We start from the raw sequence: 18,531 nt of genomic DNA, 5'->3' as shown, positions 1-18,531 counted from the left end.
CACTGCTGACATGTTACGCCCAACATCTGGTATTAACCCTAATAAAATCTATGTTTGACTGTTAACTACCACCAACTATGGACGAGTTTAGTTAAAACCTTTAGAATCACACTGTTTATTTTAAACACAACCATTGCGATTCAATTTGAATTTGAACTTTCGTATTTTGCATTATTCAAAGATTCGGACGACACCCGAATTCTAGGTTGGCATCTGATGCTTTGTATGACCTTCAGCGTGAAAGACTTCACGCACTGTTTACAAAGGAAAGAAATGGAGCAACTATCACAAGCACAAAAGGTGAGATTGTATTTACAAACAAGTAACAAATTATTCTTCAGTTAATTTCATTTATCAGATGTACGAAATTACGTTACTGCAAAATATATGATTTTAGTTTCTCAACCACTGCAAAACAAATTGCAAGGAAATAATTAATATTAAACAAACAATTAGTTCTGTTCTCACTGCATCATTGCATTGTACTAATATTAATACGTGTTTTGTAACCATTAGATTTTGTAAGGTATGGTTTTGTATTGCAACTAAATACTTATGCTAGCTTAACTTACGTAAGAATTTTTGATCATCAAAAATTTATACATATATCGCCTAAACCGTTACTGTATCTATTGTATCCCAGCCAGGTTAACGTGCCCTGCTATTAGACGAAAGGCCTCGTCGACACTGGATATGGCAGATATCCTACGGTTGACCAATTATAACATTTTTCTCTTCGCTTTCACTCATGATTCTTAGAAATAACGATTCTTTTTTAATTTTACCGGGTTCGTGAAAACTCTTAACAACTTATTTGATAAGTAAAACAAGTCATTTAGAAAGTTGATGGAAGGAAAACGACAGAAACTACGAATGGAACCTGGAAAGACGAGTCTAAAAGGAATGTCTTAGAATACTATAGTTATTAAACTACAAAATTTGAGTGTCGTTATTATTATGTTTCACAATAACACAAACTAATACCCTATATAATCAACAAGATTTGAAGAACTGCAGCGAACAACAAAGAAAAACAAACAGAATTTCGATTTGAATGGCAAGACCAAAAATTAGTTATCATTTTGGAATGTAATAACAGAATTATAACGAAAAGAGCGAAAAGGAAAAAAAAAAATCCACTGTTATCACATAGACGTAGCTAAAAGTTACGTCATATCATGATCGTAGCCACGTGTGGGCTCAACAAGACATGGAGTGGTCTTGACAGTGACCTTAAGAGAAACAGGAGCAAGGAACATACTGTTAAATCGAATATTTTGGAAAATAGCCTGTGACAATCCACTGTAACTTTAGCTATCATTATGGAGACATTGGATGTGACTAATGTAAGCGCCAATGGACAATGTTTTAGAAAGTTATTGAATGTTAAATTACTTCTCTAGGCTTGCGACAGTGGTTTTATGAAATGAGGATGCAAATGTTCACCTTGAACACGATGCAGTGGACTATCCAATTATCAAAATGAAGGGGAGGACACAAATTTATCAAAGTGAAATTTGAATAACGGCTGTCAAAAATTAAGTGTTAAAGTGATATAGAACTATTTTACAAAATGTCAGATCCCCCACCTGTGACATAGTGGTATGTCTGTGGACTTACACGCTAGAAACCAGATTTCGATACCTGCGGTGAACAGAGCACAAATATGGCCCATCGTATAGCTTTGTGCTTAACTTCAAATAAAGATCTGATATCGTTGTGTTTTATATATTGTTAACTTGATATAACTATTTATTATATTTAAAAGTCACTGGAAATTATAATAATATTTATTCATGAAAAATTTGGTTTGGTTTGTTTCGAATTTCGTCTGAAATGGCGAGCATGTTTGGTGTGACGGGGATTCGAACCAGCGACCCTCAGAAGTTATGAAGGAAGACTGCTTCAAATTACATTACGTTTGCAAGGGTTCAAATGTTCCTAGAATATTGTAGTACTTTCTGGATCTGTCTCGTCGTTTTATTACTTCTGGTTACAACAGTGGCCATAATATGAGGATTAGTGAGCATGTGAGAAGTGTGAAAGACGTCAACACTTGGCCACAAATAAAATAGGCAGTACTTCATGATTCTCGAGACCACAAAGAGACATCCAGGTAACAAAGAGTCACATGCACTGTTAAGACTGAGAAACATGTCCACTTGATAACTTCGCTGGCACAATGAGAATCGATTGTTGAAGTATTCGCTACATGGATTTCAGCCATCTATATGGCAGATAAAGTATTATATTGATTGGTTCGCCACCACTAGTAATTCATTGAACTAAATATTTGCTAATGCGCAATAAAATATGTCATTTGGATTAAAAAATGTTTCAAGTTCAGGTGTTTCATGTGCTGGTAAGATTCGAAATATTCCATCAAGTGTAAAGACATTTCCTCATAACGTGTGAAAGAATTAAGGATTGTCTTCATGATATGCAAATTAATTAAATCTTTATAATTTCGTGGATGTCATTGTATTTATTGTTTGCTTGGAGAATTTTCACTTAATTAATTCTAATTGCAAAAGGGGGCGTTGTCAACATTTCTTTTATAATTTCTAACCATTTATAAGTAAGAGTTAACGAACAGTGTGTGTGTGTGTGTGTGTTTTCTTATAGTGAAGCAACATCGGGCTATCAGCTGAGTCCACCGAGGAGAATCGAACCCCCTCATTTTAGCGTTGTAAATCCATAGACTTGCCGCTGTACCAGCGGGGGATGTCAGCAGAGCTTATTCAGAAAATAATGTTGTTTAGGCTGAGTTCTCATTAAGTACAGTTGTTAGTGGCTCCAGAAAAGCTGAAAAAGTTTTGTCCAGATATTTTGAACACCTTTAAACCACTGGCAACGTGTTGAAAGATTGGAACAACAAAATCAGTTTTCTGAGAGCTGGGCTTTATTCTACATAGATTAACCAATCTGACTTAAATTGTACTTCAGATTTTTGCCATACCACACAGGAATGATAATTACCTGTTGTTTCTTTTTTTTCGAACTGCTCTGAACGAATTACACAAAGTTCTAGTAAGCGACGATGTGAACCTGCGCCTGGTTATGTATTTTTTGTTATCATCAAAATGCTTACATCGGTGCTAATACAAACAAAGGAGATAAATATAAAGAAAATGGAGACACGAAACAGAAGATGTAATTCACAAAACTAATGGAAAAGAAACACCAAAATAGTGTATTATTATGTGGCCATGAATATTTATATAAGGTGTGTATCATCATATTAGATTCGGTAATAATCACGGACCTCCATGTGAATGTAAATAATTATTGCTAAGACTATAAACATATGTGACTAAATCGTGTAATTTTATTCACAACAGGTTAACCGAATCCCTGGGTTACAGGGTATCTTGTGGAAGAAAGAAGCGTTCTGTTCCACCATAATGAAAGGAAAACAGTTGTCAGGTGAGATAATATATTACTTTTGTTTGTTTCCTTGCTCTAAGAGTCTAAGTGGACACAGCAGGTAACTGAACTCGGACTTGAGAGTTACCTAGATTTAAACACTTATAGATATTTGATTATAACAATATTTTGGAGACACTTTGCAATGTTTTAACCTAATTTACAACTGCAAGACCCTGTGGAAAATATATCTATTGTGTTTATGTTCTCCTTTACATTACGTTAAAGGAAAATAACGTGTGGTTGTTCTTTACATTACACTGAAGGAATAAATTTTCTACTCTTAGTATAAACTGTTGAAGCCTGAAGTGTCATCCCTAGTGCCTACGAAGATTACGGGACACACGGAAATGGCATTAGAGCTCCCAAGGGTGACATAGGGAGGTCAAATCCAAAAGCCGATTTCATTGTCACCTGATAACAATCGATACAGCTGTTTGCCAGTTTTAAGTATTGCACACAGACTTTTATTAAACAATGGTTCAGATTAACTTACTGTCTACACCATGATGTGGATAGTGAAACTACCATAAGCTCATTTTACAATAAACAGAAGAGTTGCCTAACTTTATAAAGGACGAAATAATGAAAAAAAAAAAACAATCTAGGTGGCAGCGTGTATACTGTCTATTGTCTATTGTTCGCGATTTAACACAGTTTAAACTACCTGACTATGGCATTTTACCTGAAACGTTACAAAGAAATATAAAGTTTTTGTCACAGACGTGCGTTTTACCAATTTTGAGCATTTTTTTCATTATTTCATTATTTTCACGTCTCATAGTCTTACCTTCTGAGCACGTGGTGGTGATACGTTATGTTGTAAACTTGTTCACAGCATAGTTGCAACAATAACCTTTCAAAGTTTACCACGTGATGATTTTGCAAAATATTTTCTGCTTGAGATACGTCTTGAGTTGTTTAATAATTATAGCAGAAGGTCGTAACTAAAAATGATATTTGTATTCATGAATCATCAGTCTGCTAGAGAGAATCAATAAACGATTTCAACTAGTGAACACTGTAGACAGTATATATATGTTGTCACCTAGCTTTACATAAACAGTAATAGGGGTCGCTGATAAAATTATTACTTTTCTACACCAAAGACAAAGAATCTAAAAAAAAGTGTTTTTTTATTGTTCATGCTGACCTGTAAAAAAGTTATTACTAATAACACGAGCTTACTTTATTTAAAACCGCTTCCACTTTTAGTTGCTAACGGCATTTACTTCTGTAGTTTTTAAATTGTAAATATAGGGTATTGCGTTTTCATCCACACAAGAAACTGACTATACTGTATTTAATCTATTAGACAACGAATTCCATCAACGCAAAACAGAATCTCGATAAGTTAATTTGTATCAGGTGCGAATTAGGTGACGAAGCTTTTAACTTGAAAATCGATAGACTAAAGATACTTCAGTAGCGACTTGATTCAGAGTGCATCCACATCTCTTTCACACTTAGATCTTACGGCTGACACTTTTCAACGCTTCCATTCGCAAATTAAACGCTTCTCTCTTTAAAAATTTCAAAACAAAATAAATAAATAAAACGTTGTTTTGCAAATTCGCTCGTTGTTCTCACATTTCAAAGAAAGAGAATTTCTCCAATGTTTATAATTAATTAGGTTTCAAAAACTAGAACACTAGAAATTACACTTTAGAGAATTAAACGATATATCTTTTAAAAGCTTCTACGTTCCTTTCTTTGCTTCTTATATTAGACTAAGATGACATTCATTTTTAGCGGAAACAGAGCGCTTATGGGCTCCTGAATGTTCAGTTATACATAACAACGAGCCAAATGATTCCTTTAACATTGTTTGCAACTGCCTTTGTTGTATGTATGTGAATGTTCTCACAGGGTTATTGTAGATGTATTTGCCATTGTTGAAATATTTCAGCGTTCTTTTCGCTTTATTTTATAATACATGCACATATATTTTATTGAATCGTTTTACTGTAGATGCATCTGCCGTTTCGCAGTGTATTAATACGAGGGCTGTTCAAAAAATACGCGGACTGACGTCATAAAACAAAATGTACTTTATTTAGAAGTTACAGGTCTGGGACCCCTTCAAGGTACTCTCCTCCCCAACGCACACGCTTATCCCAACGGTATTTCCACTTGTTGAAACAGTCCTGGTACGCTTCTCTTGTAATGTCCTCCAGCTCCTTCGTCGCATTTGCCTTAATCTCGGGAATCGTCTTAAATCTTCTTCCTTTCAAGGGTCTTTTGAGTTTGGGGAACAAGAAAACATCGCAAGGAGCAAGGTCAGGTGAGTAGGGGGTGGGGAAGAACAGTGATCGAGTGTTTGGCCAAAAACGCACGAGTTCTGAGGCACAAATTTCGCAGCAACGCGGTGCATCTTCAATTTTTCGGTCAAAATCTCGTAACAAGATCCAACTGATATCCCAAACTCTTCAGCAAGCTCCCTGACAGTCAGACGTCGATTTGTCCGCACCAGGGTGTTGATTTTGTCGACGTGTGAGTCGTCAGTTGACGTGGAAGGACGTCCAGGACGCTCATCATCTTCAATGGACTGTCGACCATCCTTAAAACGTTCATGTTACTTGAAACATGCCGTACGCTTCATAGCAACATCACCGTAAGCCGTGTTAAGCATAGCAATAGTTTCAGTCGCAGATTTTCCAAGTTTGACACAAAATTTCACAGCAAGTCGTTGCTCCTTCAGGTCATTCATTCTGAAATCCGCCAAACAAAAAAATCGCACTTCACTTAAAACCGCGTAGCTAATACACAAATGAAGATATCTGCAATCGGGAAATGGCGTCGTAGTCAGCTGATCTGTGCGAACCTAGCGACACCAAGCGGATTCCACTGGAACCAACTGGAGCCGCGCAATTCAAACAGACCTCGTATATCTAACGTTGTCACTTTGATATAATGTAAAGCTTTGTGTCGTTGGTATAATCTTTTATAGTACATGTATATGGACATTCTCTTGGTACATATGTTATTGCATAGGTTCACCTGCGATTGTCAGTGTGTTACTTTCGATTAAATGCCCTTATCACAACTTGCAACTTGAAATTATATATGCACCTGGTATTCATTTAGTGTTTGATTTTAAAAGGCTTGCTGTGGTCCCACCATGTTCATCTAGAATCACGTATCATTGTTACAGTGTATAATCCTAAATGTGCATTACGTTGTTATTATGAAATTTAATGGTTGTATCTGATGATGTCGCATTGTAATATTGTAGATTTACTTGTTTTTGTTTTGTTTTACTGTAGTTGTCAATCATTACAACTTTTAACTTCATGTCCATTTGACTGAATTCTCTATGTTGAATAGTTACGGTTTGTTTGTTTTTATCTTAATTTAGTGTAAAAGTTAGAATCTTTAGTTTTGACATCATCCCTTATCAACTCTTAACTTCTAACAAAATATCATTGCAGCCACCATGCGACAACTTCCAGTGCCGCTTTGTTTTTCGCTACCGGAACAACGTCAACAGTTCCAGGAAGTGGCGCAAGCATTTGGTACTTCTGCTCAGTGGATATTAAAAACCGTGTCATCAGTTGACAAAAGTGGGCCAAAATTATTAGACATCTTCACGCAAGAAGGCCAAAGAGACCTTGAAAAGTAAGAATTAGAGATTTATAACAATTACTTCAGAGTGAAAATACACAACATTTTATAGGTTATACATGTAGCAAAATCTGACCTGGAAAGTTATTTAAATAGTAAATAATATCACGAAGACAACAATAACAAACATTGGTTGATACGTGTACGACGAAGCAAATATTTAATTTTTTTTTAAAATATGTATATTCAAAACGTTCAAAAATTAAATGTTTGCTACCCTCGCACACGTACCAACTAATGTTTGTTATTGTTGTCTTCGTAATATTATTCATCTATAAAGTTGATTTTTGAACAGCATACTGACACTAGTTTTCTTACTCTGCAGTCGATAAATTCTTATATAATACTATACAATGGAAATAAAACATCTAATTTTTTACTAATTTCTATTATTCTACAATTTTAGTCAAATGCCTTGAGCTTTGGAAAATATTCGTTGCCAGTTAATACCCACTGTACATCTTTTTCTCCAAATCATACTCACAAATACTTTCAATATAGAAAAAGAGGTGATCCACAAGAGCTGAGGTACTTGAGATTTGTTAAGCGTGAATTACAGTGCATTAATCCATGAGACCTTTTCCTTCATGTTATTAGCTATGTTTTTGTGCGCCAGCAATATCAAGCGCGAGGCGTGCGCGTGTACCCAAATCGATTTTATTACTCCTCAAGATCCTTACCAACCTACTGAAATTCTTTCAGGTAGGATTAGAATAATTTACCATATGAGACTTTGAGCGTAATCAAATACATCAATCGAAAAGGTTTGATCTTCAGAGTCACAAACTGTATTTAGATCTCAAGTCAGTCAAGATATGATGAAGCTATGAGATAAAAGTTTGTACTTCAAAAAGCAAAATTGAGTGTCGTTTTATGAGCTGCTATGTCTCGATTAAAAATTTATTTAACTTACCTTTTCAATATAGTTATGTAAATATTAAACTACGTTCCGCAAGATGGCTCGACTAAACTTTTCTTTTTTGATGATGAGAAACACACTTGAAATAAAAATGTATCTCGGATACTAAGTAGGGAAACAAATATAAATACACAAAATCAAAGACGCCCTACTTGTACAACAACTCAAACCAAAAATAAACCAATATAAAGGAACACCTTTATACCTATAATAATTAATAACCTAACATCTAACTGCAGCGCCACCTACAATCCCGTACTCGTTTATACTCTCATCCCTAAGACATGTGTCCGGCAATGGTCAGCTGCAACTCTCTTTGTTAACTTGAAGATGACGTAGGAAGGTCGAAACGTTGTTCTCTGCTTATCAATAAAAGTGTTAATAGCCATACCAGCTGTTCTGAGATACATAAAGTTTTCTTTACTCAACAATTAAGAAAATGTCCAAGATCATACGCTTGTAATAAATAACTTTGATTTATTTTAAGAGGACACTTAACGTGTTAGTAACTATCAATAGCGTATTTTACTTCTGACAAACAGATTAGAGAAATAGCTTTTCTTGATAGGTTTCGTAACAAGCAGAAAACTGATTTAAAGAAAGAATGCAATCACGTGGACTTTAATATGTTTGGAGTCTTTGTTATTCAGGTTAATTGTATGTATCCCACTAAACCTTCGGTATAAATCTATATGATAATTAAAACGATTCGTGTACATTCTGTTCCTTTGTCTGTGACGAAAATATTTTCAAGTTCCAGACAAGTGATCACTACGAAGCCTTTAAAGGTTATTGGACATACACAGAAAGAATAAAAATCCGCTTATTCTATACACTTTCTTAGTTTTGGGAGTTTCACAGCCAGTGCCGTACCGAAGTTTGAGGGCGTCCTGTGCGACTTATGAATTCGGCGCTCTCAACTCAACCTTTAGTTCACGTTGTTCGTCAATCGGGCAATCGGCGTCCTTCTTGGAGTTAGGGCTCTGTGCGACTACACAGCTCGCACTATCCATGGTACAGACCTGTTGACAGCAATTTGAATTTTCTCCCTTGCTTCTGCTTTAATGGTGGCGAATGATACAAACCCTCGAAGTCCTATCTTACCTTGGTTTGTTTTGAATCTAAGATAAATCTATTGTTACTCGAGGGCTATCTGCACTAAAAGTCCCTATTTTAGCAGCAATATACTAGAAGGAAAGCAGTCAACACCTTGTCGATGACAAAGATTTGAATACGCGAAGTCCTGTCATCTACGTGAAGACTACGAAATAAATGTTGTGTGTGGTGTGTACGCCTTTACTAATAATATGTAACAAACCCAGCGCTTACTTGTTATGTTTATAAATTATTTACCAAACTCCAAGCAACAAGTGGAAGTAGGTGTATTCGTATATTGGTTCGTAACCAACCAATAAAAGTGAGATTTCATTAATTTTTCTCTCATTTTTATGTACTGTTTGTTTTTTTTTCTAAAAAAGAATGTTTGGTTAAACTTACTTAAAATGTTTCTCTCCTTATTCGGAAACTTGTTTTCAAATACTTGAAACTAGCACACCACTCTTTATATGAAAGGGAATTCAGTATATATTTTATTTACAGCAGTGAACATCGGCGTGTTATAATCCAACAACTTATACCTAATCAACTGAAAGTATTTGGTCAGCCAGTCAGTTTACGTCTCTATATATTGGTAACATCATTATCACCTCTACGAGCCTATCTTCATTCGGATGGACTTCTATATCATCGTTATGATTATACTCGAAGCTTCCGAAAGGTATTATGTGTGTGTGTGTGTGTGTGTGTGTGTGTGTGTGTGTGTGTGTGTGTGTGTGAAAAATAATTTTGAGTTATTTTCAACTCAGGTAAAAGTTGAAAAACATTCGTAAAAATTAGTGAACATTAAGACCCATTTATGACCCCAAACCAGAGATCACGAGAATGCCTAGTTGCACTTAGACAATATATTAAATTTGGGTTTTGGATAGAGAATTTTCTCCTGGTATGTTACTCTCCTTAAAGTTAAATTTGGTTTGTTTTGAATTTCACGCAAAGCTTCACTAGAGCTATTTTCGCTAGCAATCCTTAGTTTATCAGCGAAAAACTAGAGGGAAGGCAGCTAGCTAGCTAGTCATCACCACTCATCGACAGTTCTCGGGCTACTCTTTAACCAACGAATAGTGGTAGGACAGAGATCTGAATCCGCGATCCCAAACCATTTAAAGTTAAGAGATGTTTGGAAAAAATCCTGCTTAAACACTTACCATTTCATCTTCTACGTGAGTATTTCAGGCTTCTCTGGAAAAGGAAAGGATGTAATTTCCCTAAAATATTTATTCTGCCGACAACAGTTTAGTCTCTATAACGTTACATTATTACTTTGTTTTGTTAATAGAATTATTGCGTAACAGTTAATGTAGAGTCGAAAATTTTTAATGACATTGTGTTTGACAAAACCAACCAACAGTTAAACAACTTTCTAACTGATCGTAACTTGAAACATTAATTTATATTTTGTATGTATGCAAATACTAATAAGTGTTAAGCTAAGCTAAAGACTATTGTAACCTTCAAAATTTGAATTTCGATGCTTTGATGACTAGAATTTCAATTACTGTTTTGTTGATTTTGGTGTATGTTGTTTTTCCTGTTATTTAAGTAATGATGTGGATTATATAAGTTTTAATAATAAGTTTTTTTTATTGTAGGAAAAAAATTAAATTAACATAATAAATTCCACGAGTAACTAACTTTACAACTTATTAAACACAAAGATTTATGTTCACTTACGAGCTCTTTATCAGTTTAATATTCAAACTGTCTCTCTCATGTCGAAGAAAGCTTGCGTCCAATAGAGCTAGCTCAGAAGTTTTTGTTAAGTTTGGGTTATACGTATAATAAACTAGTTTTGCCTTTAGTTATTTGACCAAGAATGTTTAGGGCAAAACTCTAAATTGACAAATTCATAAAAAAAATTGCATTTTATTGAAGGAAGGACAATCTAAAGAAGGTTCTTTTCAAGTTATAGGGCTTGTCATAAAATTTCCTTGAATAAATAACGAAAGGTAAAATCGTTTTGTTATATATTGTAACGGCTAAGATTAAACTATAATAGCGGTATCAATTAGTTTCAGACATACTCTTGGCGTGAACGTGCTTTGTAATCACTATGATAAAAACTTATACAATCGATAGATGAAGTGAAGAAAAGTGTCATTGGCCACTATACAGTTCTTCACATTATATAGCCCCACAATATCAGATATAATAAATAAACTTAGTATATAAAAAAATATTTAATTTTGAATTCTATGTTCAAGGGCACGTCCAGTTCAATCAACACTTTAATTAGCATGTGTTACTGTGTTATACTAGATTCAGAGAATTCTACTCTTCATCAGTAATCCTAAACACAAATTAATCAAAAAGAGGTAAGCTGGGCATATATCGTAGTGAAAAACTATCATACATACTTTTGATATTAACGTGTTTTGTAGTCACTATGATAAAAACTTATACACTGCATTCAGCCGTGGGAACGTTATAATGTGACGGTCCATCTCACTTTTCGTTGGTAAAAGAGTAGCCCAAGAGGTGGTAATGTGTGGTGATAACTAGCTGCCTTCCCTCTGGTATTACACTGCTAAATTAGTAACAGCTAGCGCAGATAGCCCTCGAGTAGCTTTACGCGAAATTCAAAACAAGCAAGAAAGCTCTTACATGAATATTAAATAGATATAATATATTTAAAAAGTCTTTGTATTTCTAACATTTTATGTTTTGAATAGTTGAACGCTTAGTGTAAAAAATTGTGTTTGTTGTTTAATATACGTAATCTTTATATTCACAGATTCCAGGTAGATTATGGAGCCTAGCACAGTTCTGGTATTTCATGGCTCGGAATCACGGCATGCAAGCCGTTATAAAAACCCTTAACAACCTTCATGACATAATCACAAAAACTTTGTTATTGGCTGAAGTACTAGTGACGTCATCGTCAACATTTAGCAGCCCCGCAGAAGGAATGAACTTAGTAAGGTATAATAATAGGTTAATAGACACTAGCATGTAAAACAGTACACAGTAAAATTCATTTCCACACAACAGGAAGAATACCAAGTGTAAATGTAAACTAGTTTGGACATTCTTCATGTCCTCTTCAAATCAACGTTTGTCCTTGACAGAAATGCATACACTGTTTATTTTTAAACAGAAATTTAATCCTTTCCCGATGTCATATTCCATTCAAGGAATTGGAACTTCGATTACAAAGTAAACATTATATGTGTTTCTCACATAAATAAAAATGGTGAACTGAAAAGGTTTGTTTGAAGTCGAGCACAAAACTACATAATAGGCTATCTGTGCTCTGCCCATTACAGGTATAGAAACCTGATTTCTAGCATTGTAATTTAGCAGAAATACCACTATGCCACTGGGTGAAACTGAAGAAAAAAACATAAGAAGTGTCCAAACTACTTTCCACTAAAATTTGGTATTTTTCTGTTAACATGGATTCAAACTTTATTAGTAAAATATGTTTTTTTTTACATATTTTCAGACTAAACAAATTATCGTTTTCTTTTATTAAATGACGGTTTTTAGGTTATAAGTGGACGAAAGAAACCATGTACTGACGAAGATTCATTTATTTATCAGGATACAAATACATTTTTGCGAATTGTTTGCTCCTTGTTACGATGAAATATAGTATTTTATTTTCTGCGAATTTTGTTGTAAGGGGTAAATAAAAAAAACAAAAAACAAAATAATTCAAACAAAAGCTACTCTAATGTAAAGCAAGCGAAAGTTACTTGTATTTATGGTTAAAATCCCTGTGAAAATAAATAATTCGGTCATTAAAATATAAATATTTTAGCTTTTTATACACCAATTAATATTTTCATCTGACAACCTTTCAAACACAACCTAGATGACAAATATATAATGATATTATTAAATTTATAACTTATTACAAATTTGGACATCGTGTAATTAGTGTTAGGACTATTTCTAAACATATCATTATGGTAATTATAGTTACAAATTATTCACGAGACAAGATTTACTTACGTACTTGAGGCTGAATATGTACTTAGACGTAAAGCAACTGTTGTTAACTGTGACCTAATTAGCATGTCTGGACATAGGTGTCACCAGTGTTTCCAGTTGATGGGGTTTGATGTCATATTGAATTCCACGTTTTACCCTTTTATCACGGAGATTAATGGCCAGCCAAACCTTCAGGAATCCCGAAGCCAGGAAGGATGGATAGCCAATCGGGTAAAAAATGCAGTTGTTACAGATACAATAAAGATGTTGTTTACATCTCGTTCTGTAGCCCAAGATGTCTCCGAAGCTTTGGAAGAAGTAGGAGAAGAAATCGGAATAATGGTGGGTTTTGAATTTTTAACCAACTGCCGATACCTCAGTAATCTTAGTTATATATTTTTTCTTGTACCTTTTGGTAAGATTCTTCAAATTTGTAGGGCACTTTTACAGGGCCAAATTCTTTACCGTAGATGTATGTCAACATTAAATGGACAGCACACAATTCGTTTGTTTTAAAATAATATATTCAAAACAAGTCAAACGTATATTCAAACATTCGTTACACTATTAGTTATTTCCAGAGCTTTAAATACCTCTCTCGTTTTTCTCAAAGTCTACATAGGTGAGTTCAGTTGCTTTAGAACACCCTTGTCACATCAAACATGCTCTCTCTTTTAGCCGTGGGGGTGTTATAATGTCGCGGTCAATCCCACTATTCGTTAGTAAAATAATAGTCCAAGATTTGGTGGTGGATGGTAATGACTAGCTGCCTTCCCTCTAGTGTTACACTGCTAAATTAGGGACGGCTAGCGCAGATAGTCCTCGTGTAACTTTGCGCGAAATTCAAAACAAACCAAATCAAAACTTTAGAACACTCTTTGACAAGACAAATTATTTTTTTTTACTCTGTTATTATAACTGACACTCGGTTTAAAAATTGAGCGTTACGACTAAAACACAACCACGTAGTCTAAATTTACTTTCACTAACTATTTTCTTTTACTTACTCTCTGTATCTGCACGCATTTATAACACGTGACAAAAAAACCTAAAAATATCTAGTCCTCTAGTAACAACAATATGACACATAAGGATAAAATTTTGAACTTTCGAGAAAAATGACGTCAACACTTTTACAAAACCTTAGTACTACAGTTAAACTATAAAGATAACGAACGACACATACAGATCTATGTAATAAAACTTCTCACAGCTATTTATTTTAAAATAATTAACTTTTTAACACTCTTGTTATGAAACTAAATAATAATTAAATATTAAATCACTAAATAAAGTAAATAATAACTCTTACAGTGAACACCCTTGTATATACAATAATGAGCTCCTCTTCAAAAAAATATTTACAATATTTTCTTACACAAAAAGCAAAGAGTGTTTTCAGTTCATACATAAAACCTCCTCGTACAGTTGGCAACAAGATTTGCAGTTCCCTTGTTGGTCTATTATCGCATAAGACTTCTAGTAGGGCTTCACCTTGACTGGTTCCCTGGTAATGGTCTCGATCTTGTATTGCACAAGGTTTGTCTTGCCTAGTCTATCTGTATATTCTTTTTTTCTGCTTGTCAGTGAGTTTTTCACTGATATTGATATCTTTGTAAATCTCAGTTCCATCCAGCGATCTTAGGTTTACTATGTCTTTATCTTCTATGACAAAGCCACTGTTTTCTGGTTCTGCATGTATGATAGTTAAACCTACTATGCCCATTATAAACTATACCTGCACAACACTACACATAACATATAACACTGCACAACAAAGTTTTTGCTCCTTGAACACTGTTGGGTGTTCCTTATAGATTTTTGGCTGTTGATCACGAAAATCACATCCGAATTTGCTTTCACCAGGACATTGCTACAATGGAAAAATGATATCAGGGCAACTGGAATCCGTCAATGGTTGCTGACTACTGTTGAGCACTGCAACGTGATGCATCGAACATTGAATACAAACGAAAATCAGGAGCAAAACACTTTTAATTATGTTGAACTTAATAGCGTATTAGAAACATAAAAGCAATTAACTACGTTATTGCCGGTAAACAGTTAACTGTCTATTTCTCAGAGTTCCTACGTGATGAAGCAAAACCAAAACTATATTTATGCATACCCACCAGGTACCTGTCACAATCAGCAAAAAATTTTCAGGAAGCAAAATTAAAAAAAAAAAAAATTGTTGTGCAGTGATATTTAACGTTTTGGGAAATATAAGATCTATTAGTCCATTTTGGCTGTTTCATCCTTTAAACAAATTTAAACTATTAATAAATAAATTTTAAAAACTCTTACAGCTCGCCTTTATCATTAATATACTTATCGAGGTTTTTCTGAAAATCACTTAAATTTACTGCTTTTACAACATCCAAAAGCCAACTACCTTGTCAGAAAAATAAAACTGACTTAACTGAAGATGACTTCTACTCTATAATAATTTATACTTGTGTCCCCTAATCCTACTGTTCTCACTGTTAAGTATGAAAAAGATTATGCTTCAACACTGTCAATTCCCTTTACAAACTTAAACATCTCAAGCAATTTCTCCTAACTCTTCTTTTTTCAAGAGAAAACAATTTGACAAATTTAAACCACTTCCTCCCAGGCACCATTCTAGTAACATTTTTCTGTCTTTCCTAAGGTAAGGAGCCCAAAACTGAACACAATATTCCAAATTCGGCCTAATCAGTGACCTATACAGTGAAATTATAACCTCCTTAGACTTACATTCAATATTTCTACAGATACAACTTAAAATCCTACTTGCTCTACCAACAACACAATGCTTAGATGGCTTTAGAGATTGGTCAACTATTACACTAAGATCCCTTTTTCATGACACTGTTAAAGTTATTCTCATCCAAATTATAATAACCCATATGCATTATCTTGCAATTATTTTAATGGAAACCCATTTGTCATGTATTTGCCTAACTCACTAAATGGTCTAATTCCCTTTATAAATCAGCAGCATCCTCTTCATAGTAAGCAATACCCAAGACCTTAATATCATCTGCAGATTTAAGTAATTTATTGACCATTCTTTTATCTGTGTTGTTGATGTAAATAAAAAATATCAAAGGTCCAAAGACTAAGCCATGAGGTACCCCCACTTGTGATATCCAGTTTGACTAAACTCCATTTGTAACAATTCTTTGCTTTCTTTCATCGAGCCACTCTTTTAGCCAGTTTTTTAACTTAACTTATCCCCCAAACTTTCTCTATCTCTGTCTTCAGCAGTGTTAAGGCTTCTGAATAATGTGTTGCAAAGCTGACTACTACCAGCAGTTACCAGTCGCTCTAGTCACATACAGGTGCTAATGATTCAGTCAAGTCCACAGATACTCTGCTGAACGGCTTTTCTATAACAGACATTTAATTTAATGACATCTTAGCTACTATCCCTCTAGATATTGTTGTTTTGCAGATGTCGCGTGATATGCAGAATCTGGTCAGATCTCCAATGACCCCCGGCCAATGAAAGTTGCTCCTAGGTGTCTTCTCACAATAAACTCTTCAACCAACTTCGTCGTTAAGTCTGATATTCTGTTGATATTATGATATGTTTAACTTCCTCACTATAACTGCCTTGATATATTCGGTACAGCACTCCCTTTCAGTTCTCTATTCTATAAGCTCCTTTTCCTTTGGTCTTGTGCCTGTTTCTTTGCGGGACGAAGGGGGATAAAAATATCCCTAAATACCTCAGTTTGGAAGTTAATCTTCCTTTAAAACTAAATACCTGCCACGGAATTTTTCTTTTTTTTTTGTCGGCTTCCTTTCTGATGCTGTTCAAAAACTTCTTCAGTGAAGGTGTTTTTTCTCTCTCCTTCTCTCAGCTACTGTAGATCTATATTCAGGATATTACTTTTTGGGATTTAAAGGGGCTTGATGTCTTGCTTATCTTAAGTTATTGTGATGACTGAATATGACCATTCACCAAGTCACAGATGGGTAACTGCGTATACATGGCCACAAAGTCTTCCACATTATGTGGACTGTCCAACTTTATTATTGCTATGGGAAACTGTTCCATCAATTAGCACACAAAAAATGTACCTTGCCCGTCATCTGGCCATCAGATACAAGATTGGTTATCACTACTGCACCCATCGTCTGATAGAGCTTTCAGTTTCTTGTCCCCGACATATCCTTTATCTACTGGTGTGTTGTGGTTTGTTGGCACCTCTCGATGTTTGTCACATGTTCCAATCACCACTGACACTGTTGACCCATTTGCTGATTTGAGCTGACAATTAGTCGTGTAGTGTTTAATCATGGAGATAAATCTTCCTTCTTTTGAAGAATCTAACGTATTGTTTCTATTATATTTTTTCTGGTAGCAGCATCCATGGTGACAATGTCTCTTTTCATGTTTTTTGTCAGCCCCAAATTTGTAGATAGCTCCTGTAGCTTTATGTTGAGATTTATGCTACTACTTGTCAATAGCAGGTTTATATTTTCTCGGAGTTGGCCCATTTTATAACAAGTACGATTATGCCAACATTATTACAAAAGATTAGCACAACAATAAAACTACATACACAGCGAACGGCTCGTACAAAGTTACGCAACAAAACTTCTCATAGCTGTCGATTTTAAAATAATTAATCGTTAAATATTAAATCACTAAACAAAGCAAATAATAATTCTTAATTTCAATAGTCTTATATATCCAATATTGCAACTTGTTTATTAGAATTGTTTGTTTGTTTGTAGTTAAGCACAAAAGTTTATGGGCTATCTGTGCTCTGCCCAACACGGGTATCTAAACCCAGTTTCTAGCGTTGTAAGTCTGCAGAAATACCGCTGTACCACTGGAGAGCAGCAACTAGAAATCTGCAAATAATTAAGAATTGATGGGGTCCATTTAGAAGAACGAGTCAAAAGATGTCAGTGAAAACTGGAGAGAATGGACCAGATGTGTGAAAGCCTAACATTTTATAAAATTTTATTCTGTACTTGTATATCATGTAGATTGTTTGTATTTTTGAATTTTGCACAAAGCTACACGAGGGCTATCTGCTCTAACTGTCCCAAATTTAGCAGTTAAGGTTATATGGAAGGCAGCTAGTCATCACTATCTGCCTCCAACTCTTAGTTTATTTTCTACCAACGAATAGTGGGATAGATCGTAACAATATAATGCCCCTATGGCTGAAAAAGCGAGCATGTTTGGTGTGACTGGGATTCAAACTCACGACCCTCAGATTACGAGTCGAGCTCCTTAACCACCCGGTCATACCGAGCCATATCGTGCAGAGCACACTTAAGATGTACACGTTGCGATAAGATATATATATATATATATCGCACATCAAAGTACTCATTATTAAAAAAATTATATAATTAAATTAAAATTGAGCTTAAAGATTGAAGTTATACATTTAATTTTGAAACAAATTTGATTACACATAATAGTTTACTGATCCGCCTTTCCTAATAGAAAGCAAAAGATTAGAGAGACTCATCGCCAATCTCGGAAAAAACATCACACA

The 18,531-nt window shown here is 34.6% G+C and overlaps 1 protein-coding gene across 3 annotated transcripts in view; it reads left to right on the top strand.

The window, feature by feature from the left end:
• Positions 1-18,531, top strand: part of LOC143237646 (cadherin-like and PC-esterase domain-containing protein 1) — a 165,985-nt gene that overhangs the window by 115,022 nt on the left and 32,432 nt on the right. For 2 of the 3 annotated variants that reach the window (XM_076477135.1, XM_076477134.1), the window contains exons 5-10: positions 182-300; positions 3,342-3,426; positions 6,858-7,044; positions 9,569-9,746; positions 11,820-12,007; positions 13,120-13,363. In XM_076477135.1, the coding sequence (XP_076333250.1) occupies positions 182-300; positions 3,342-3,426; positions 6,858-7,044; positions 9,569-9,746; positions 11,820-12,007; positions 13,120-13,363 (1,001 nt within the window). The remainder of the gene's footprint in view (positions 1-181; positions 301-3,341; positions 3,427-6,857; positions 7,045-9,568; positions 9,747-11,819; positions 12,008-13,119; positions 13,364-18,531) is intronic. The other variant, XM_076477136.1, reaches the window with a different exon arrangement.

The sequence above is a fragment of the Tachypleus tridentatus genome, chromosome 13 (genome assembly GCF_004210375.1).
Source record: "Tachypleus tridentatus isolate NWPU-2018 chromosome 13, ASM421037v1, whole genome shotgun sequence".
In the NCBI taxonomy this organism is placed as follows: domain Eukaryota; kingdom Metazoa; phylum Arthropoda; class Merostomata; order Xiphosura; family Limulidae; genus Tachypleus; species Tachypleus tridentatus.
Note: the sequence above shows the minus strand (reverse complement) of the source record. Positions and strands in the feature narration are given on the sequence as shown.